Raw genomic sequence first — 25,159 nt, 5'->3', positions numbered from 1 at the left:
TTGTGTTCTGTAAATGATGAGAGGCATGGGGGCTGAAATATTGCAATGGAGGCTGAAACATGGCAATGGATGCTGATATGGGGCTGAAATATGGCAATGGATGCTGATATGGGGCTGAAATATGGCAATGGCGCCTGATAAGGAGGGCTCAAATATGGTAATGGAGGCTGAAATATGGCAATGGGGCTATTATGGGGGGTGAAATATGGCAATGGTGGCTGATATGGAGCTGATGAGAGGCATATGGGGGCTGACATCGGGGCTGATATGGGGGCTCATGAGAGGCATGGGGCTCTTATCTGAGGTCTGATTGGGGGTCATTCACATTAGGGTCTGAGCTGAGATCTGATTGGGAGTCTAATCTGAGGTCTTATTGGGGTCTTATTAACATTGGGGGTCTGATTGGGGCTGTCATCTGAGGTCTGATTAACATTGGGGGTCTGACTGGTGGTATGACATGAGGTATAATGAAAAAAATTTTTTTCTTATTGTCCTCCTCTAAAACCTATGTGCGTATTATGGGCCGGTGCATCTTATAGGGCGAAAAATACGGTAATCATCTTATATACATGTTGGTCAACAATAACCAGAAAGTGGCCAACCCCTTTAGGGTAGCCAATAAGTCTTTGCTACCAGTCAATGTTTTATTATTTCCAATATTGTGCCTAATCCTGAACTCCATGGATTGCCCCAATGCCATCAATCTCCTCCCTCCCCAAAGCAGAAGAATCTGGTGTTTGTTCCACTAAACCCTCATGACCCTTGAGCCAATTCTGCAACCAGTGAGAGCATTGGACCAAACAGGTTATCAACATATGTCCAAACCTAGACTCTATGGATCTCCCCAACAGCATCAATCTTTACCTTTTTGGCCTACAAAACTTTTCACTTTCACCAACACAACATCATATACAGAAATGTATGCCTTCTGGATAAAACTTTGATACGGGGAGATAGGAAGAGCCTAAAATCATGCCATCTGAGACTCTTGATGGACACACTTGAACCCGACAGATAAAAATGTGTCATTTTTGTTTTGTTTTGTTTAGTGCTTTCATGCATGGCTGGCATATCATGGTGTACTAATTCTACTGTCCTACATTAATCAAAGCTGCAGCCCCTGTTGTCTTAGCACCACAGATTGAGAATGTGCCCCTGGCGAAGAATGAGGGAAAAGTCAACAGGAATTAAGTTTCAGTGTAACTGTTTACTCAACTCTGGCCTGCAGTTATTGAAATTTTATCCATGGGTTTGTGTGACTGCCGCACTAATGACTTCAGCATGGCTGTGATTCTCTCACTTCAAGTAAAAACCTGTAAGATGGAAATGATTGAATTAGCTCAGTCTATGTTCCCCCAAGGACAAGAAGTCTAAAGTGGGCGGTTGGTTATCTGGAGAACTAAGACGTGGTATTTAACTGAGGGTAACTCATCTGGATTATCCACAGTGAATAGCGAATCCATTATTTTGTTGAGCTCCACCATGATACTACTTGCTCTAGAGGTCAAGCCCTGAGACTTCTGGAGGAGGAAGTACAATATATTGGTGACCATGTCCATCACCACAAGAGTATGGGACATTAATGTGGTCACCCACTGGTTGCTAGGCATCAGCCCTAACTTTTTTTTTTACCTGTCAATCACAGCAATAGAGTACCTAAGGAATAATTAGGGGAGCTTAAAGTGGAACCTCACAGTATACTTTTGATAGGCCATAGGGACATTTCAAAAGTTTAGATCGGTGGGGCCTTGAGCGCTGAGACTCTCACCGATCTCTGGAACGAGGGGAGAGAACCATGCTCTTAGCGCTCTCTCATTGCTGCGCGAGACGGGAGCAAGACTTTCTATTGAGTCCTATAAGAGAAGAAGGCAGCACTCATAGTTGCAAGTGATAAAACATGGAGCCATTATTCCATGTACAGCAATCCAGGTGATGCAACATTTCGGCTAGTCATTAGCCTTTTTGAAAACGTTTTGAAACTACGAGCGATTCCTTCTTCTCTTGATGGATTACAACTGGGGAACTGGTTTGGACCCGGTTCCCACCTAGGCATGCACCAGACCTCTACTGGACCTAGGGTGCTGTATCCCCTTTCTCTTTTGCTTTCCATTGAGTCTGTCTTGCTTCCTGTCCTGTAGCGAGGAGAGAGAGAGAGCACGATCAGCGAGTGTTTCTCTCCCCCCCCCCCCCCCCCGAGATTGGTAGGGGTCCCAGCACTCAGACCCCCACTGATCTAAATATTTGTTATTTTCCAATGACATATCAAAAGTTTACAGATAGTACAGTGTCATTTTAATTGAAAGTGAAAAATTTTCATATAAAAACCAGGTTGATGCTATTATCTTCTAGAGGGACTTGTTTGCAACGGTCAAATGCTCCACTACGCGCAGGTTTTGGTAAATGTCTCCCACTATATCACACGATACAGATATTCAGTGTGTCTGTCTGTACTATATCTATATAAAAGGCCTTTTTTAGGGCAACAAGTTAAGGCGAGCGCCAATATACAGAATTGTGGTATACAAGCATAAAGATCCCCATAGCTAAGGAGGCCCCCTGGCAAAGATTAAAATGGACCCCTCCCCCCCTCATTATGGTTTTGCCGCCCACAACGAAAGGACACGTGGAGGGACGCTTATCAGCCCCTGCATGCCAGAAAACTGCTATCAAAAAGTTGCAGTTTGGTGCACACCAACTTGTGCAAATTTTTTTTGACTTTTTTCTTTTAATAAAAAGGTGTGGGGCAGAGTATAGCCGGGCATTTATTATACTTTACTCCAGGAATCTGATATAGATTATGCCTGAAATCTATACCAGCTCCCTTTGATGGTGTAGATTTCAGTTTTGGTGCTTTACAATTGCTAAGAGGTTTGTATCTCTTAATAACTGTATCGCATCTGACTCCGGCGGAGCTTAATATGCCGGGCTTAATAAATGTCACCTCGGGGTTCCTATTCTAAGCTCTTTCTATGAAACTTGGGCCAATTCCCCATCCATTAGCACACACCATAAGGGGACCCAATCAATGTTGGGTCCCATGTCATCAAGGGCTCTATAGCAGCACGGTCTACCTCTATGGCATGTATGTGCTTGGAAAAATAAATCCCTATGTAAAAGTGGAGTTCCTCTTTAAATGCACACCTGGTTCCACTACCGTTGCTGGATACCTACATTTTGTCACTTTGTCGACAAACTCTTTCAACCGAACTGAATGCAAAACAACCAAGTTATTACTGTGATTACAAAAATACAAAAAGGGGATGAGAGGCAACCGCAGGCAACAGACAGAGCGTACCAGCTCAGAGTGACCTTGGATAAATTACTATTATTCTCCATTCAAGGATATGGTGAAGGAAGACGTCTTGTCTTTAGGTGACAGTTCTGTCTATGTGTTGCAGGTAACGAGCTGATCCAATTAGACTCGGGCTACAAGGTGGACATCGATTGTTATGGATGTCTATGGCTATGGTGGTGAGCTACAACACAAGCACAACAGATATAGGCAAGGCATGACATGTCTACAGCAACCTGAGGAAAAGGCAGTTTGTCCTGCCACGCTGACAACATAGTAGGGTGGCAGGACCAGGGCCAGCACTAGCCAAACTTTGGCAAATCTAGAGCCCACTATGTTGGAAGCCTGATGAGGATCTGAGGAAATATGTCAAGAACTGTTACCTATTGGTCCACGTATAGATGGAGCCAATTCTGCCCTGTGGGGTTCAGCACCAGGGCTAAAGTCTCAGATCGAATTAGGCCATCTTGTTTTAAGATTTTGGCCGAAATCCCATGCGCGGTGACATATGACGTCACCACGCCTGCTGGCGTGATGACGTAATCTCGCGCTAGATTTCGTGCCAAATCCTCAAGCAAGGTGGCATCGGCTGGCATTGAATTTTTAATGTTAATTTTAAACTGTTTTTACACACATGTATGAACGCGGCATCTGAGGGGTACAATGACGGGGGGCGGTGCTATCGCAGCTCCCTGTCATTGCACCCGCTACTTACAAAAAAATGCGCTTCGTGACAAAGTTATTTGTCACAAAGCAAATATCTGGAGTGTCTAAGTTCTCTTGTCCACACAAGATTTTTTCCATGTAGTCATGTCTCCTCCAATTATGCAAAGACATACTAAGGATAGGCCTTTTTGAAGACCTGGAAAATCCCTTTAATAGAGAAACGGTCTACCTTGGACTCCCGTTTGTTAGAAGGTGATATGCTGATCCCAGGATGTCCTACTGCTAGGACCCATAATGATCAGCTTTGATCTCTGGGAGAACCCAGCAGCAAGTGTTTAATTTTCCTACAGTGCCACCACAGGTGATGTGAAGCATTACACAGCATTCAATTCAAATGTAATGTATAGAAGAAAAAAACTTGCGGCACTCGCCCAATTTACTTTGCAGCTTGTTTATTCAAAGTTAAAACATGGTCGCTGGTGCGGGTACTCACTCAGCCACAGGCAACAGCCGTTTCGCGTAATCCGCGCTTCGTCTGGCCAGACAAAGCGTGGATTGCGCAAAATAGCCGTTGCCTGTGGCTGAGCGAGTGCCCGCACCGGCGACCATGTTTTGGATGAAGCGCGGATTGCGCGAAACGGCTGTTGCCTGTGGCTGAGTGAGTGTCGCAAGTTTTTATCTTCTATATATTACATTACACAGCATTCATTGAAATTAACAGGGTGTATACATAATACCCAGGCATGCTGGGTTCTCCAGCCCTAGAGATGTGACCGCTCTCCGGGACTGGCGATAAATCTGGTGACTGGGTAGCCAAGGACATGTTACAATCTGGCGGAGACATTCCTGGTAAACCCTTATGTGTGTGGGCAAGCACTGTCTTGCAGAAAAATGTCTTTGAGTGCCCCGTAGAGGCATGTCTAGCAGTTAACAATCTCTCACCAAGCGGTATACTACCCAAAAGTAGCCTCTGAGGCTCCATTCACACGTCCGCAATGTGTTTTGCGGATACACGGAGACACGGATCCGCAAAACACGGAAAGCGGCAATGTGTGTTCCGCATTTTGCGGACCGCACATTGCCAACATAATAGAATATGCCTGTTCTTGTCCGCAATTGCGGACAAGAATAGGACATGTTCTATTTTTTTGCGGAAACGGAAGCACGGATGCGGAAGTGCGGATCCGCAAATGTGGATGCGGACAGCACATTCCGTCCCCATAGAGAATGAATGGGTCCGCACCCTTTCCGCAAAATTGCGGAAAGGATGCGGACACATTTTGCGGACGTGTGAATGGAGCCTGAGAGCAGTTGTTACAGCCCAGCGGGGGAAGCACTTTACGTTTTCCTGCAGCAAGACCCAGTGTCTAATCAGACCACACCCGTAAGCATTTACATATCTTCCCGAGACATAACTGCATGTCGAGTTTTGCAGCAATCCAACATTTCTATCTGGGTGCGTTATATTTTTTGGGTCGATAAGCGTTCTTTGAAAACCAGATGAGGCGGCGCAGTCGATTTCAGTAGCATCATTGGAACCTTAGCCTAATACAGTGTAACTCGCTCAAATTCAACAGTGCCATTAACTATGTATCACACGCAATAAAAGAACACAACCGACTGGTTCCTGAGCGTTGCGACCACAGGCACCACGCGTTTCGAGGTTTGCGTTTCTTTTTATACTAGGTCAAATGCCAAGAAAATAGACAATTTTCACTCAGTAGCCGGAGAAGCATCCACCCTCACTATAACAGTTGTCAGCAGGACTTTTTTTTGGTACTAAACAGTACACCCTGACTTTTTCGAGCAGCACAACTGTCTTTGATCTCTCGTTCACAGTGACGAATGCCTGAACCCGGGCGCCAGAACACATAATAAAGTATAAATTTCACATTCCATTGTTATTGCATGGATGGTTCTGTTTTCTCTACCATCTCAGACCAGGGAGCAGGACAGAGGGGGGGGGGGGCACGGTACCTGGTGTTGCTGAAGATGTGCAAAGTCGGCCGCAGCGGCGTCCAGAGAAGGTGTCTCTCCGTTAGATCGCGTTTCTCGTAAGGTGCACTCTAGTAAGTGGTTACCAGAATTTCCACCATTCTGCACGGCTGAATCGTTACTTTTCGTCTCAGTCCCAGATTCTTGCATCATGACTCAAAGCCCTTAAAACAAGGAGGGGAAAACATAATAAAGCAGCTGTTAAAACAGTTAGTGCATTGGAAGATACGTGCCCTGCTTAAAATCAGCTCCAAACTGTAAACATTTGTCATTTCCTTTCATACAATTTATCTTTCCCGAGCGCTTCTTGCTAACCGTTAGTGTTTATTTTATTTAACAGCTATAACTGTAGCAAATTTCTGTTCTAAATGTAGCGGCTTGTTTGCTTTTGTTTATCGCTTTTTTTTTTTTTGGACGCATATTTTATAGGAACACTAAAAGTTCCGCTTGTACAAAATGGTAAAGATAATGAAAGATGTGATTGTCTTTCCCCAAATTGTTCCCAAATTGGATAAATTTAGTCAAATAAATGACTGTTCTTTAACTTTGCCCTTTTAAGGTGGGAGGCCACGCCTGTCAAAGTGGCGCCCTGCAAAGGACTCGTCAACCATCTGCTTCATCCCTTGTTTGATCGCCCAGGTCCATCGGATTATTCGGTTCCGCACTGCAACCTTGTAATTCATTTATTGCAAAAGGGATTATCTAAAGTAGAAAACTGGCTTAAAGGGGTCGTGTCACTTCGGCAAATAGCATTTATCACGTAGAGAAAGTTAATACAAGGCACTGACTAATGTATTGTGAATATCCATATTGCTTCCTTTGCTGGATGGATTCATCTTTCCAATGCATTATACACTGCTCGTGTCCGTGGTTATGACTAGAGATGAGCGAATTGAATCCCACAAAGTGAAATTCGATCCGAGTTTCAAGATAAATTTGATTCACCTCGAAGCCGAATTTCCTAGTGCTTCGTGTTAGCGAATCGATTTAACCTAAAAAATGTGTAAAAAAATAAATTAAAAAAAACATACTTGCCTCCTCCATTTGCTCGCGACGGGCTGCCAGCCGCCATCTTGTTTTAAGATTTTGGCCGAAATCCCATGCGCGGTGACATTTGACGTCACCACGCCTGCTGGCGTGATGGCGTAATCTCGCGCCGCGCTAGATTTCGTGCCAAATCCTCAAGCAAGGTGGCATTGAAATGGCTGGCCCGCCGCGAGCAAATGGAGGAGGTAAGTATGATTTGTTTTTTATGTTAATTTTACACTGTTTTTACACTCAGATGCCGCGATCATGTATGAACGCGGCATCTGAGGGGTACAATGACGGGGGGGGCGGTGCTATCGCAGCTCCCTGTCATTGCACCCGCTACTTACAAAAAAAATGCGCTTCGTGACAAAGTAATTTGTCACGAAGCAAATATTTTTTTGTAAAATTCGGCGAATCAGCTGAATTGAACTTTTCAAAAATGTGCTCATCTCTAGTTATGACCACCCTGCAATCCACCAGCGGTGGTCGTGCTTGCACACTATAGGAAAAAGTGCCAGCTTCTCTGGTCACCGGGACCGTGGGATCTCACATGGGCTGGTGCTTTTTTTTTCTATAGTGTGCAAGCACGACCACCGCTGATGGATTGCAGGGTGACCGTAACCATGGAAACAAGCAGTGTATAATGTGATGGAAAAATTAATCCAGCCAGCAAAGGAGGCAATATGGACAATCACAATACATTAGTAAGTGCCTTTTATTAACTTTCTCCTCGTGATAAATGCTATTTGCTGAAGTGACACGACCCCTTTAAGCTTTGAAGCCTTTCGACTGTGATGAGGAACCACTTTTTCCGAACCCTTAGGTCCACAATGTTTAGACAACAGCCAGTATAAATGGAAAGGGAATCCAATACAGTAATAAATTCTACATCTTGAGATCCAAATACTTATTCCATGTGATCAGAAGTCTTCGGATAAATCTAAGCTTTCCTTCTAATACGTTTTACATTTCAGTGGTAAAATGAGTCACCCATCAAGTAAATTACCCAAAAACGATGAAGTCAGTGTTTGTTTTAATAACTCAAGACATGTAGATAAGCCAAGATTTTTCTTTTCAAAAAAATAAATAAATAAATAAATAATAGAGAGTTTTTGAGAACAGGCAGGACAAAGATTTTTGAGAAACCTTCAAGTGTTTGTAGGCTGGTATGGCTTTTGATGCCCTGGGTGTTGGGTGCCTTGGGAAGCTATTGATCAGGATGTTTATAAAGGTAGCCTAGCTACAATTATGTGACAACCAATATAGGACAAACAATGGTTGTCACCTAGCCTTCATAAACTCCTGAAGAGCACATCTTCTTTCCTTGCTCTTGAATCACTTCCTCTTCCATCCCAAGCAAGGACATCTCCCACTCTGTAAGCCCCACTAGGTCATATGGATGTCAGAGAGTGGTTGTCCAAATTGGACAAATCCTTTATGCTTTCACTTTAAATATTAAAGGGGTATAAAGTCTAGGCTATGCTATCCTTTTATGATCAGTGGTAGTGCAACCTCTAAGGCCCCACCAATCCTGAGCATAAAAGGGTCATGGCCCTGGTTTTGGGCTGCCTCCCCTTCCGTTTCCCCTGTTCGACCACACTTCCGGCCACCAAACTATACAGGTGCTGTGTGGGATTGGTGGGGGTCCCAGAGGTTGGACTTCTCACTGATCATAAAGCGATGACATATCTTAGTGATGTGCCATTCATTTATAAAACGGGAACTGCAAACCCAACTGATAGTAATGGGATCTACAAGTAATGATAATGTACGGGGGTAGCGTGAATGTCCGCTTGTCCTTAAACTCCTTCCACCTTTTTTTGACACATATTTTATAGGAACACTAAAAGTTCTGTTTGTACAAAATGGTAAAGATAATGAAAGATGTGATTTGGAAATATGTGATTGTCTTTCCCCAAATAATTCCCAAATTGGATACATTTTGACTTTTATTTAACTTTGCCCTTCAGGAAAGTTCAATTTCCCCGGGAAATAAGCAGCACCAGAGGTGTCTGGAGGCCGCTCATCTCCCTGGCCCTATTGCAATCACATGCCTGCTCGGCTCCAATGTATGATATTACGTGTCAGATAATAGGAGAAAAGTATTTATTATAAATACTCGATATTGTTAGAGCTCACACCTTAAATATTAAAAGCAAACATAGGCGTGGATGACAAATAAATTATTAGACAAGTAAAATTACCCTAAAATGTTGCAACACAAATAAGGAACATGCATGCTAAAAAATAAAAACTCCACAGGGCACCCTGTCCATAGTTTTGTATGCAGGCACATTAGATTTAATGTTTTTTATGCTTTGGAAAATCTATTTAGGGTACAGAGGTCCCCCAATAATAAGCTGATCACATGATATTCCGCTGCTGGGTGTCACAATGGCGGCCCGTGCCCGCCGCTGTCCTGCTCCTCTGGTCAAACACAAGAGGCATCTGTCTTACTGCAGTCCGTGACCTGCACTTCTGCGCCAGGTCCACCCTGCCTGTCTCTAGGACGCATGTGTGCTTCCATGCTCGCGGCTTAGTCTCCTCCAGCCAATCGCTGGTCACCTTAAGGCATATATAAAGGCACCTACTGCTAGTTCAAAGTGAAGGTGCACAGTTCTGTTTGTCTGCCCATGTACTGATCCCTGCCTGTTTACTGACTCTGACCCTCTGTTGCATGACTTGGCCTTAGTATTTTTTTATATATTTTTTTTTACAATATTGAACCTCTGCTGGCTGCCCAGACCTCAGCCTAGTTTTAAGTATTTGCATGAACTCTATTATCCCTGACCTTGGCCTGTTTCCTGACCATGAGTATTGCCTGACCTCTGTGCTGTACACAGGTGTCTCTGAACCCTGTGGGTCAGCAGCCAACTACACTAGGACTATCCCAAGAGGTATCGGCCTGGTGGCTCCACTGCAGTGAAGTCCAAATCTCTGTATAGGGGTTAAAGGGTGAATCTCAGGGGGTTGCCAAGATAACACCCTTAGGTCTAGCCCTAAGTCAAACTGGTTGGTTGGCACAGTGGTTCCACACCCACTACCCGTAATCCTGGGACCTCCAGTGATCGGCTGCAGCGAAGTCCAAATCTCTGTATAGGGATTAAAGGATGAATCTTAGGGGGCTGCTAGGATAATACCTTTAAGTCTAGCCCTAAGTCAAACTGGTTGGTGGTCACAGTGGTTCCACACACACACTACTCGTAATCCTGGGACCTCCAGTGATTGGCTGCATTCTTTAGAGCAATTTAGTAGCCAAGTGTTCGATTTCCCTGCAGCGCTCCCACAGGGAAACTGAAGTACTGCACAGTTCCCATTGAAACAAATAGGCTGTCTATGTAAGGCATGGATGTGCTGGGTTTTTCATAGCTTATAACCACTCTCCACTCTAATTGATGTATTTATTAAATGTATCAAAAATTCTTGGGGTAGGAATATGTCAGTCTTGAGATGTCATATGGAAAAAGACTGGGAGTATTGATCTACCCATATGTCTAGATTTACAAATCAATTCAATCCCATACAACGTGCTGGACGGGGTCATGTTTTCCGACTGTCCCTTTAAATATGGTCACGTCAACCAAAACTAATGAAAAACCTTATTAACTGGGAACAACACTAGGTATTTGACCACACTATTTTTCAGTGGCAAATCAATTTCACACACATGAATCTGTGCTAATGTCACACTGTTAGTCTGATAACTGGAAATCATATTCCATACCCAGAGCTGCATCAAAACATAGAACCTACACCATGTTCCATAATTATTTCTGAATAATTTAACACAAGACTAGGCTGTATCAAAGCATACAAGGAAGCTTCGTAGTGGATCAAATCTTTGCTTCTCAGAGAAGCCATGTCAACAGAAGGCATGGGGTGTAATCGCGGACGGGAAAACATCCGAAGATATGCCTACGAGCAAAGAATTCTCAAACCGCTCTTCACTGGAATTCTCAATGCATACATTGCGCGCCGCGCGGGGAGAGGGGCATCCAGGCAGGATTTGTTCCTTCTACGGGAGGTATCATGAATGGTCGTGCATGTTTAGTCTTGGAGAGCGATAGTAATTCTGGATTATCAGATACAGATGTAGCAGAGCTCAAGCATTCACCTCTGAATTAGGCTACTTTCACACTTGCGGCAGAGTGATCCGGCAAGCAGTTCAGTGATCCGGCAAAACGTATGCCAACTGATGGCATTAGTAAGACTGATCAGGATCCTGATCAGTCAAAAAAATGCCTGATCGGTCCAAAAAATGCATTGAAATGCCGGATCCGTCTTTCCGGTGTCATCCGGCAAAACGGATCCGGCATTTAAGTTTTTCACCTTTTTTTCGGTCTGCGCATGTGTAGCCCGGAAGGACGGATCCGGCATTCTGGTATTTTGAATGCCGGATCCGGCACTAATACATTCCTATGGGAAAAAATGCCGGATCCGGCATTCAGGCAATTCTTTCAGTTTTTTCCCCGCCGAGATAAAACCGTAGCATGCTATGGTTTTCTCTTTTGCCTGATCAGTCAAAATGACTGAACTGAAGACATCCTGATGCATCCTGAACGGATTACTCTCCGTTTAGAATGCATGGGGATATGCCTGATCAGTTCTTTTCCGGTATAGAGCCCCTGTGACGGAACTCTAAGCCAGAACACAAAAACGCTAGTGTGAAAGTACCCTTATGCCTCATGCACACGACCGTTGTTCTGGTCCACATCCGAGCCGCAGTTTTTGCGGCTCGGGTGCGGACCCATTCACGTCAATGGGGCCGCAAAAGATGCGGACAGCACTCTTTTCACATGAAACTACAGTAGATATCAGTCTGCTCTGCTCCTCCTGCTCTAGAACATACTGTCTGCAGATTGCACTGCATTGTCATGGTGACAGGTTCCCTTTAAATGGGACAGAGCTGGGCCCAGGCCACATGACCAATGAACATGACGTCACTGGTCTAGGAAGAGGGCAAAATGCGTAACAGCTGATCAGTGGGGTTGGAGGGGGGGGGGTCCCAGGAGTCGGACCCCCATCGATCTGATACTGATTACCTATCCTGAGGTTAGGTCCTCAATATCAGAAATTTAGGAAAAACCCTTTAAAGAGGACCTGTCATCTGTCTGCTTTAGTAACTACTTGCATTCCCCATGCAATAATTCTGGAATACTGTTCATATAACTCTATCTTATGCTATTCCTCTATTATTCCAACTAGAAGTTTATGAACGGATTTCCAGCAGTCTGCAATAAAGGTCCAGCTGGGTGTTACCATCTGGGGAAGGGTGGTGTCCCTGCACAGTCTGACACTGGCAGCACTGATTGGGATCATGATTAAGAACCGCAGACTTTGAAACGCGTAGGAAAGGCATGCAGTGTTGTGCTACATGGTGTCTTTTTATCTTTTCAATAAAGTCTGTGGATTTTTATCAAGAAGCTACAGCTCTGGATCGCTTTAGGGTACTTTCATATTAGCGGCAGGGGAGTCCGGCAGGCTGTTCCGGGGGGGGGGGGGGGTGAACAGCCTGTCGGATCTGTCCTGCCGCTAGGTCACGTGTGCCCCCGGACTGCTGCTCCGTCCCCATTGACTATAATGGGGGCGGAGTACCGGCGGCAGCACGGCAGCGCACGGTGAGGGGCAGCCGGACTAAAACTACGACATGCAGTACTTTTAGTCTGGCTGCCTCTCGCCATGCGCTGCCGTCGGAACTCCGCCCCCATTATAGTTAATGGGGACGCAGCGGCAGTCCGGGGGCACACGTGACCTAGCGGCAGGACGGATCCGACAGGCTGTTCACCTGCCGGACTCCCCTGCCGCTAGTGTGAAACTAGCCATATCTGGAGAATGTCAGACGGTGCAGGGACACACCCGCAACTGGTAACACCCTGCTGAACCTGCAGGCAGCTTACTCAAGCTTCTAGTAGGAATAATAGAGGGACGGCACAAAGATTAGACGCTCCAGAATTGTTATTACATGGGGAATGCAAGTAGTTACTAAAACAGACACGTGAGGAGAGGTGACCGGTCCTCTTTAAGACTTTGTTTCTTACATTATTACTGAAAAGCAACCATACGATTAATCACAAATGTAAAAACGAAGGGAGCAGAAGGATAAAAGGTTGATTATGAGATAGAAATACTTTGACAGCTACAGAACGATGCACCAATTCCCATGAAGTGTGAAAATAACCAGCGTCCATACAAAACACAAGAGGCAAGAAAATATTGAAAAAATTAAATTAAATTAAAAATAAAATCATGCACACAGCTGTACGTGTGAAATGAAATGTACAATGGGATTTGTTTAGCGCCTCTTACCCTATAGTGAATTTTCATAATCATTACAGGACGGCGTACAAGGCAAGTCAAGAAGTAATCAAGAGAGTAAGCCTCGGGGCTGTTTTAATGTATGCAAAGCTGGTGACCCGCAGAAAATGAGAGGTAGGATTCAATGAATGCGGAGGGCTGCCTCCATCCTACACACCCGGCCTGATGAGGGACTACTAAAATTAACACCCAATTAATTTCTGAATTGACAAACAAATGAAAGTCATAAATCTACTTTCTCATTAATTTTCCTTTTGGTATAATTTAAAGCAGCAGCACAACGGGAAAACGGGGCATTATCCATCATAAATATCAGAAAGATAGCATTATACCGCCATAAATTATGCATATTACCTGTTGTTAAGGGGGTGATTAATGCACGATCGGCTTTGTTTTACAGTATGGATCGTCTAGACGGGAACCCAAAATCTGGAAATGTCATTTAGGGCGGTGAAATTAACGCGTTTATCGCGGCTTGCTTATGGCGTCTCACGGCTTAACGACATTATCTGTATGAGTGGTAACTAGGATCCTTACGCCGAAGGCCTGGGCTTTAGTGGCGAGCGGGGAACACTGGGTTAATTTACATATATGCACATTATACATATGGTTACAAAGAAAACAAGGCATCCACCCCTGCCATCTTGTAAATCCACCCCAATTATAATACTGCCATAGGGTACCAAGTTAATACTGTCATATTATAGAGCCATACTGTGATAAGATAAAACTGTCATATATAGCCCACAGAACACAATATAGTGGCAAGTTAATACGGTCAAATACAGCCCATACTGAGTGTATAATACAGCCATATTGTGGTAAGATAATACTGTCATGTACAGCCCACATAATACCACCATACAGTGGCCAGATAATACTGTCATATACAGCCCACAGAACACAATATAGTGCCATGGTAATACGGTCATATAGTGTTAAGACAGAACGCCACCATATAATGCCAAAATAATACTGTCATATTCAGCACAGATAATACCATCATATTGTGTCACATTATGTTATTATGTTATGATATACAGAATATATAATGACGCCATATAGCTCCAAGAATCATAATATAGTACTAAGATAATACTGTCATATTCAATGCACATAATACCACCACATAGTGTGAAATATTACTGCTATATACAGGGAAAATAATGCCACCATATAGTGCTAAGATAACACTGTTTTATAATGCCCACATAATACCACCATATAATGACAAAATAATACTGTCATATGTAACCTATATGATACTGTGATATAGTGTTAAGCAGGGGTCGGGTGACAATGCTGCAATAGGACCCACAGTTAATAACAGGTAAGCGGGGGTTGGGAGACAATGATGCCCCACGACCTCAGTCAATAACAGGTAAGCAGGGGTCAGGGGCCAATGCTGCACTAGGACCCACAGTCAATAACAGGTAAATGGGGGTCGGGGGACAATGCTGCACTAGGACCCATAGTCAATAACAGGTAAGCAGGTGTTGGGGGACAATGCTGCACTAGGAACCACAGTCAATAACAGGTGGGGGTCGAGGGACAATGCTGTGCTAGGGCCCACAGTCAATAACAGGTAAGCGGGGGTCGGGGGACAATGCTGCACTAGGAACCACAGTCAATAACAGGTAAATAGGGGTAAGGGGACAATGCTGCACTGCGACCCATAGTCAATAACAGGTAAGCGGGGGTCGAGGGACAATGCTGCACTAGAACCCAGTCAATAACAGGTAAATGGGGGTAAGGGGACAATGCTGCACTAGGAACCACAGTCAATAACAGGTAAGCGGGGTCGGGGGACAATGCTGCACTAGGAACCACAGTCAATAACAGGTAAGCGGGGGTCGGGGGACAATGCTGTGCTAGGGCCCACAGTCAATAACAGGTAAGTGGGGGTCAAGGAACAATGCTGCACTAGAACCCAGTCAATAGCAGGTAAATGGGGGTAGGGAGACAATGCTGCACTAGGAACCACAGTCAATAACAGGTAAGCGGGGTCGGGGGACAATGCTGCACTAGGAACCACAGTCAATAACAGGTAAGCGGGGGTCGGGGGACAATGCTGCACTACAACCCATAGTCAATAACAGGGGAGCAGTGGTCGGGGGACAATGCTGCAGTTCCTTAAATCCTAATACAGATGATGATTCAGAATCAGCAACCTCTGCCACTCCAGCTGAAACTACAACTCCCAGCATGCACCTGTGCTAGGTTGTTCTCGGAATTCCCACGAAGGTGAATGGAGCACGCTGGGGGTTGTAGTTTCACAACAGCTGAAGTGCTAGAGGTTGCAGACCCTCAGCCGGGCCTAGAACCTGAGTGAGATCTCCCTGAGCAGCCACGGAACAAGCGTTATCTCTTTAGATAGTCTGGAACCCGCAACATAACGGCACACGCCTCACTTAGATGGAGTAAAAGTAGAATTTATTTGGCTTGACGCCACCAAAGCACTACTGCCGGTGTGGTCATGGGGCTCTTTCTTCTAGGAATGGCGTGACAATGCCAGGCACTGCCCGGCTTTCATCACCATTATAAACACATCTAACATATATGAGGCGAGCGGGGCCGTCCACTACCGGCACTTAACTACTTCATCGCTGTGGGATGAAAAGTGAACATGATCAGGCCTCACGAGGGCAGGTCTTTGTAGCCCCCAGCGACCAATCAGAGATCAGCTTTCATTTCCATAACTGCTCTGGTAAAATGAAAGCCATGGTCTGATTGGTTGCTATGGGCGATGAAGACAGGGAGATTCATGAAAACTGGTGTAAAAAAAAACTGGTATAGCTGTCCATAGCAACCAATCAGATCCTCGCTTTCATTTTCCATAGGAGACCTGAAAAACGAAAGGTGGAATCTGATTGGTTGCTATGGGCAACAGATTTTCCTTTCCACCAGTTTTGATGAATTCCTCTCCTTTGTCTTTTACTGGTTTGATAAATGAGGCCTACAGGGTATGAAGTGCATATAGATATGACTAACATGAGGAACAGAGGATTCCTGCCCCCAGCTAAAGAAACACGAGGGCCTGAGAAAAGGCTTTTAATGGCTCGGGCCCCAAAGGCATAGTTGTCAACAGTCCCAAATTTGAAGGGACTGTCCCTAATTTTCACTGTGTACCGCTGCAGCCATTGAACTCAATGGGGTGACAGCACAACTCACAACCTGCCCTGACCCCAGAATTGAAAAAAAAAACCAGCACTGCTGGATTTTTTTGTGAATGTGAGGTTGCAACTCGCCTCAACTGACTTGTCATGCTGTGACCCAAATTCATTCAATAACTTCAAAGCGACACAGCGATCATTGGTCGTGCGACAGGTGTCAGGGTGAAGATTGCCATGTAGCCCCAACCTAAAATATATGCAAAACATGGGAAATACATATACCTACTGTAGATGAATAAAATAAAAATTGGTTTGCAGCGATCCTGTTGCTGGGTGTGTTCAATCAGTAACCACAAACACAACAGATTTTTCCCTTCCATGTCCGCACTGCCCATGAAGATGACTCCCATGACTTCCATGTCCGCATGGCCCATGAAGATGACTCCCATGACGACTACTATTTCGTAGAAATTTATTATGCACACATACATGCACCTACTGTAGACAAATAAACTAAAAATTGGTTTGCAGCGATCCTGTTGCTGGGTGTGTTCAATCAGTAACCACAAACACAACAGATTTTCCCTTCCATCTCCGCATGGCCCATGAAGAGGTCGCCCATGACGACTACTATTTTGTAGAAATTTTTATTACGATTTTTTTTTTTATCAATTAGATTATATGATTTAATTTTTAGTGAACATGGTTGACATTCATCATCCCGATCTGAATGTGCTCATACCGCCATGTCAAAGCTCTGGGCAGGAGATGAGCTAGTGCAGAGACACAGGTTTGGAAGCAGGGGTTTAGAGGAAGCCTGCTGAATACTAGCTGCCAGGGTCAGTGAGGCGTAACTGGCAGGATTTTGCAGTAAAAGTGATATTGACAGAATAAGTAGAAGAAATGTACAAAATAGTAAAACTTCACAGGCAGACGTTACCGCCAGAGCTGCAACGCAGAATTCACATGTCAATCTTTCGGCAAATGTCAGGTGTATCCTTATTAAAGGGGCCAGGGGGTCACACATGGGGCCCCCCCAGAATACTCCTATTCTCTGCCGTACAGAAATACTCAGTTCCCGTCTCATAGATCTTTCACTTTATCCTTGCTAGAAATGTGCAGATTTGCTCAACTAAACCACCCAAAGTCCCCGTGCCCACCCTTCCTTCCATTGTCCCATCTGTCCTTAGTGCTGAAGCTCGATTGTTTGATACCATGTAAGTGTCCGCTGGCTGCAAATGCTCAATACTAAAGGAAAATAAGGTCTTAATCAGCATAATACGAAAGCGCATGGGGCGTCAGAGTGATGGGAAGGGCAGGTGAACTACATGAAGGTCAGAGAACATCAGGAGCCATACTGGACGGGTCATCATATCCTGGGCAGGGAGGGTTTAGAACTAAGAATAGACAAAGTGAAATCAGGCGCCATACACTGGGTCTCAGGACTACAGAAAAACTATAGTTTTGCATGGAATAGATGATGAATGTAAGATCCTGGGGGGGGGGGGGGGGGGGGAAGGGTTGACAACTGGGACTCTCCACCATTAGTGAGAACAGGGGATTACAGTCCTCCATCAATCCCACCGAGGTGGTAAAGCGGAGTCTAAGGGTACTTTCACACTTGCGTTTTTCTTTTCCGGCATAGAGTTCTGTCCTAGGGGCTCAATACCGGAAAATAACTGATCAGTTTTATCCCTATGCATTCTGACTGGAGAGTAATCCGTTCAGGATGTCTTCAGTTCAGTCTTTTTGACTTTTCAGCAAAATGTGCATTACTGCTCCATTCATAACCGTACGGCCCTGACTGAGTGCTGTGCTTGGTTGTTTCCATCAGTGCCACAGAACTTGAATGGAGCAGCGGCACGCATGCAGTCAGCGGGGGTCCTAGATGTTGTACCTAGCGTTAATCAATCCAATTAATAGGTTGGAATACCCCTTTAAGGGCTCATGCACATGACTGCAGTTTTGGTCCACATCCGATCCGCATTTTTTGAGGATCGGACGTGGACCCATTCACGTCGATGGGGCCGCAAAAGATGTGGACAGCACACATTCCACGGCCAAAATAGAACACGTCCTATTCTTCTCCATTTTGGGGGCAAGGATAGGACATTTCTGAAGGAGTGAAAAGAAAATGGCAGCAAACTCTCTGCCGATATCTGTGTTTTGCAGATCTCAAACACGGCTACGGCTGTGTGCATGAGCCCTAACTCCGACCCGTTATATTTGGGAAGACCCCCAATACAGGGCGCTCTGTCAACTAAACCATATTCACCTAGTCCAGGAAGCGTCCTAACTGTATAAGGGCTCATGCACACGACCATATGTATTTTGTGGTCCACAAAATACAGATCCGCAAAAAATACGGATGACGTCCGTGTGCATTCCGTATTTTGCGGAACGGAACAGCTGGCCCCTAATAGAACAGTACTATTCTTGCCCGTAATGCAGGAACGGACATATACGGAAACGGAATGCACATGGAGTAACTTCCGTTTTTTTTTTGCGGAGCCATTGAAATGATCGGTTCCGCATACAGTCTGCAAAAAAAAAAAAACTGAACGGACACGGAAAGAAAATACGTTAGTGTGCATGAGCCCTTAATTTGTAGAATAGTCGTGCGACTTGTCTGCAACTTGCTGTGATTTGGCTGCGACTCACCTGTCGCACGTCCATTAAAATCAATGGAGGAAAAGTCAAACACGAATTGCGAGACAAAATTCAACATGGACCCGATATGGATTTTTTTGCTATGTTTGAATTTCCCCCTTATTCGCCTCTTTAAAATAAGGTTCAGCCTGAGATTCCAGATTATCAATGAAAATGGCAGATTAAAGGGGCTTTCTGAGACTTAAAAAATGGATGACCTGTCCTCAGGATAGGTCATCACTATCAGCCCAGGGGTGGTCTGACTCCCAGGTCTCGATCGGTGTTTGGGCAAGTGCTGCGGCCTCTTTCTAGGCCTGTGACATCACCTCCGTTGATCACATGGCCTATGTGCAGATCAGTCCCAGTTCAAGTAAATGAGCTGCAATACCAAGCACAGCCACTATAGAATGTACGGCGCTGTGAAGAGGCTGCAGCGCTCTCTTCATCCCTATGGCCCCTTCATACAGTTGATCAGCAGGCTTGCCGGCAATCAGTCTCCCCCCCCCCCCACCAATCAGATACTGAGGATCGGTCATCAATGTTTTATTCCTGAAAACCCCCTTTAAGGGAATTTTGCAGTTAGAGAAGAATCCCTAAAAATCCATACCTAAATGTTGAGTTAAAGCGGTTGACAACCCCTTTCAATAGAAGACATGTTACCTACTGAACCGTCAGATGATGTGAGCAAGTCCTATCTGGAGCAGACCAAGGACGTGGGGCAGGAGACCAGATTTCAGATGCTGTAATGTGTTTTTTCCCGCTCGTGTTTACAAAACAAGAGAGGAACATGCGGTGGTTCTGTGTGACAGGCGCGGACAGCAGGGGGGGGGGGGGGGGGCGGCATGAGCCGCATACACAATAAACACAAAACAATAAAAACACCGCGCTCCAAACACGCACCTACCGTACAACGACCCAGGGGCGCCCTGATGTCTCGCACATCCTCTAGGTGGATGTATCTGTGGATCGGCCCCTCAATCCCTGCGGATTCCGCCCTTTGCATTGCTCCAGGAAATCTGTGCTAAATCCGCACGAATATCCAGGTGAAAGACGTCCGACTTTTGTGGCATAAAATTTAGGATACGCGAGTCCATCTTTAAAGGGGTTCTCTGCGATCGGAAACCTCTTTGATATGGCTAGGCAGGGTGCAGGTGGGTGCGGTGCTCTGGTCCCAGTGTCAGACACAGGAGCTCCGTTCAGGTGGCAGGTGAGTCTTTTTACTCTAAATCCCCCCCACCCAGTGAAACAGTTGTTCTCAATCTAGAACCCATTTAAAGGGGTTTTACAGAATTAGAAAAACATGGCTGCTTTCTTCAAAAACAGCGCCAAGCTTTGTCACTGGTTATATTTGGTGTTACAGTCCACAACAAGGGGAATAGGGATGAGCTGCAATACCAGACACAACCTGTGGGCAGGAGTGGTGCTGTTTTTGAAAGAAAGCAGCCATGTTTTTCCAACCCTGAACAACCCCTTTAGGCTCCATTCACACGTCCGCAATTCTGTTCCGCATTTTGCGGAACGGAATTGCGGATCCATTCATTTCTATGGGGCCGCACGATGTGCTGCCCGGATCCAGAATTGCGGACCCGCACTTCCGGGTCCGCAATTCCGTTCCCGAAAAAAATAGAACATGTCCTATTCTTGTCCGCAATTGCGGACAAGATTAGGCATTTTCTATTATAGTGCCGGTGATGTGCGGTCCGCAAAATGCGGAACGCACATTGCCTGTGTCCGTGTTTTGCGGATCCGCAAAGCACTTACGGACGTGTGAATGGACCCTTAGGCCTCCTGCACACAAACGTGTGCGCCCCGTGGTCCCGCCGTGGCCCGCACATTGCGGGCCGCAATGCACGAACACCGTCCGTGGGGCAGCCGCAACGCATCGTGGACCCATTCACTTTAATGGGTCCGCGATACGGCCGTTTCGCAAAAAGATAGGACATGTTCTATCTTTTTGCGGAACGGAAGTGCGGGACGAAACCCCGCGGTAGCACTCCGTAGTGCTCCCTTAGGGTTCCGTTCCGTGCTTCCGTTCCGCACCATTCCGCAGGCCCGGATTTGCGGACCCATTGAAGTGAATGGGTCCGCATCCGTGATGCAGAATGCACACGGAAAGGTGCCCGTGTATACGGCAACGGGAAGCACACGTTCGTGTGCAGGAGGCCTTAAAGGGATTCTGATGATGTCACCATTACAGGTGCCCTAAGCCTGACACTTATGGGGTCACTGTGACTAACAGTTGGGATGGACACTTAAAGGGCATCTGTCATCAGATTTGTCCCTATGACACTGGCTGACCTGTTACATGTGCACTTGGCAGCTGAAGACATCTGTGTTGGTCCCGTGTTCATATGTGCCCACATTGCTGAGAAAAATTGTTTTAGTATATGCAAATGAGCCTCTAGGAGCAACGGGGGCGTTGCCGTTACACATAGAGGCTCTGCTCTCTCTGCAACTGCCACGCCCATGCACTTTGATTGACAGGCCCAGGGGTGAACCCAATTAGGGCTCATGCACACGACCGTTGTTGTTTTGCGGTCCGTTTTCCGTATCTGAGGGTTTTCTTTCTCTGATTTAAGTCCTCTTCCGTTCCGTTATTCCACAAAACATATCCATATGGTTTCCGTATGCAATCAGTTTTTTTCGGATCGGAAACAGTAACTTATTAATCACTAAACACATGAGCAATATGGGCTGGGCATAGCATTTCTACAGTACGGATCCGCAAAATACGGATGAAGTACGGATGACATACAAATGTGTTCTGTGTGCGTTCCGTATTTTTTGTGGACCCATTGACTTGAATGGGGCCTCTAGAAATTTCCATCCAGATCATCCACTGTTCTGGGTTAGCAGATTCCGGATTAAAGGAATCTCACTGTATTATTAAAATAAAACTTATACCCAACGAATAGAATACTAGGATATGAACCGGATTTTGATTCTCGCCCAGGCATCAAGGAATCTGTATACATCGCGGAAGGTAAAGGAACATTCTATGGGTAAAGGAAGGCACAAACATACCAGACATAAAACGCAGCAGCTCGTAGATCTCAAATTTCCATTCAGATCATCCAGTATTCTGGATTAGCAGATTCCAGACTAAGGGTCCATTCACATGTCCGCAAAATGGGTCCGCATCCGTTCCGCAATTTTGAGGAACAGGTGCGGACCTATTCATTTTTAAATGGGGCCGGAATGTGCTGTCCGCATCAGGGTTTGCGGATTTGCACTTCCGTTCCGCAAAAAAATAGAACATGTCCTATTCTTGTCCAAGAAAAGGCATTTTCTACGAGAGCGTCAGCGATGTGCGGTCCGCAAAATGCGAAACGCACATTGCCGGTGTCCGTGTTTTGCAGATTTGCAATTTGCAAAACACATACGGACGTGTGAATGGACCCTAAAGGAATCTCACTGTATTAGGCCTCTTCCACACGACCATATGGCTTTTTCAGTATTTTGCGGCCCGCAAAAAAACGGATCCGCAAAAATACAGATGACGTCTGTGTGCATTCCGTATTTTGCGGAATGGAACAGCTGGCCCCCAGTCATATCCTTATCTGTTATGCGGACAATAATAATAGGACATGTTCTATCTTTCAACGGATCGTAAAAACGGAAATACAGAAAACGGAAGGCATACGGAGTACCTTCTGTTTTTTTGTGGATCCATTAAAAAGGAATGGTTCCGTATACGGAACGCAAAAAACGGAACGGAAATGTGTGCATGAGGCCTTATTAAAATAAAGCTTACACCCAACGAATCGCTACAAAGTATAGTACAATATGAACCAGATTTTGATTCTCGTCCAGGTGTCAAGGAATCTGTATACACCGCGGAAGGTAAAGGAACATTCTATGGGGGGGGAACAAACATACTGGACATAAAACGCAGCGACTGGGATATCTCTGGAGCCCCTCGAGATAAGAAAAATAAACAAAATAAAATGTATTTTAACCACATTCCAACCCCCCCCTCCCCCTTCCTGCCCCACCCCGAAGGGTTTCAACTTTTTTTTTTTTATCTAGAATTTTTTTTCTCCAGAACCATCCGGATAAAACGCGTCTCACGCCCACAAACAGTGCAATATTTGTTTAATAAAGAGATTGCTGCCATGGGTACAGTAAACAAAAGGTCCGGCATGGGTGTTTATGAACAAACACGCCATCTTGCAAGATCAATTTAACATTAACCGGGTGGAATAATCAAAAGATTTTGTAGGTGACAGTCAGGGCAGGACTAGAGTAAACAGAACATGGGAGGAGATGGGGCCACTCTCAGGAAAAAAGGCAAGGTCGGGAGGCAAATGTATCACAAAATAAACAGCCGGCAAAACTTAAGACAAACAAACAGTCATTCTTCTGACATTCACACAGGCAGAAAAGGTTGTAAATTACACGCATCAGCTGCTGACCACCGTGAAATCAAACTGGTTTACAGACCAGAACTTCTTGCTTACACAGTGCCATGTTTGCTTATAAACAGTAATGTGCAGTTACCAGCTCCCAATTACTCAGTGTCCTATTAAAACGGAAAAAAAAAAGGATCTTACAGATCCTGTTAACTATTTGTGGCGGAGCGACTACTTAAAGAGAACCTGTCGCCATAAAAACGCAGTCCAATCTACCGGCGTCAGGAGGAGCTGAGCAGATTGATATAGTTTTGTGTAAAAAAAAACAAAAAAAAATGGTATTATTTGTAAAAAAAAAAAAAAATTTCAGCTTAGGAGTCCAGTAGGCGGGGCAAATGAATAAAGGACAGTCTTCACTGTAAGGGTGCACATTCACTGGACTCCTAAAACTAAAGATTCAGTATGACTTGTAATTGATGGATTGTAATTCCTGCTCATTTTGAGCTTAGGAGTCCAGTGGGCGGAGCGACTCAGCCTTCTCTGTAGGGTGCACACTCACTGGACTCCTAGAACCAAAGATTGAGTATAATTTGTAATTTATGGATTGAAATTCCTGCTAATTTTGAGCTTAGGAGTCCAGTGGGCGGAGCGACTTAGTCTTCTCTGTAGGGTGCACACTCACTGGACTACTAGAACCAAAGATTGAGTATAATTTGTAATTTATGGATTGAAATTCCTGCTCTTTTTGAGCTTAGGAGTCCAGTGGGCGGAGCGACTTAGCCTTCTCTGTAAGGTGCACACTCACTGGACTACTAGAACCAAAGATTGAGTATAATTTGTAATTTATGGATTGAAATTTCTGCTTATTTTGAGCTTAGGAGTCCAGTGGGCGGAGAGACTTAGTCTTCTCTGTAGGGTGCACACTCACTGGACTCCTAGAACCAAAGATTGAGTATAACTTGTAATTTATGGATTGAAATTCCTGCTAATTTTGAGCTTAGGAGTCCAGTGGGCGGAGCGACTTAGTCTTCTCTGTAGGGTGCACACTCACTGGACTACTAGAACCAAAGATTGAGTATAATTTGTAATTTATGGATTGAAATTCCTGCTCTTTTTGAGCTTAGGAGTCCAGTGGGCGGAGCGACTTAGCCTTCTCTGTAGGGTGCACACTCACTGGACTACTAGAACCAAAGATTGAGTATAATTTGTAATTTATGGATTGAAATTTCTGCTTATTTTGAGCTTAGGAGTCCAGTGGGCGGAGAGACTTAGTCTTCTCTGTAGGGTGCACACTCACTGGACTCCTAGAACCAAAGATTGAGTATAACTTGTAATTTATGGATTGAAATCCCTGCTAATTTTGAGCTTAGGAGTCCAGTGGGCGGAGCGACTTAGCCTTCTCTGTATGGTGCACACTCACTGGACTACTAGAACCAAAGATTGAGTATAATTTGTAATTTATGGATTGAAATCCCTGCTAATTTTGAGCTTAGGAGTCCAGTGGGCGGAGCGACTTAGCCTTCTCTGTATGGTGCACACTCACTGGACTACTAGAACCAATGATTCAGTATAACTTGTAATTTATGGATTGAAATTCCTGCTCGCTCTGGTTCTAGGAGTCCAGTGAGTGTGCACCGTACAGGGAAGGCTGTCTATCACCCAGTTGCTAATTTTACCATGCATTTCTAGGTGGAATAACAGAGGGACATGAGTACTGGAATGCTAAAATGCAGATGTGAACCTAGCCT

At 45.1% G+C, this 25,159-nt stretch overlaps 1 protein-coding gene across 6 annotated transcripts in view; it reads right to left on the bottom strand.

Annotated features, from left to right (window-relative positions):
- The window catches only part of FOXP1 (forkhead box P1), a 655,361-nt gene that overhangs the window by 269,684 nt on the left and 360,518 nt on the right, over nucleotides 1–25,159 (bottom strand). For all 6 annotated transcript variants that reach the window (XM_040408625.1, XM_040408629.1, XM_040408630.1 and 3 more), the window contains one exon: nucleotides 5,936–6,117. In XM_040408625.1, the coding sequence (XP_040264559.1) occupies nucleotides 5,936–6,106 (171 nt within the window). In that variant the 5' untranslated portion in view covers nucleotides 6,107–6,117. The remainder of the gene's footprint in view (nucleotides 1–5,935; nucleotides 6,118–25,159) is intronic.

The sequence above is a fragment of the Bufo bufo genome, chromosome 9, assembly GCF_905171765.1.
Source record: "Bufo bufo chromosome 9, aBufBuf1.1, whole genome shotgun sequence".
Lineage (NCBI taxonomy): Eukaryota > Metazoa > Chordata > Amphibia > Anura > Bufonidae > Bufo > Bufo bufo.
This window is presented reverse-complemented; position numbering and strand designations above follow the sequence as displayed.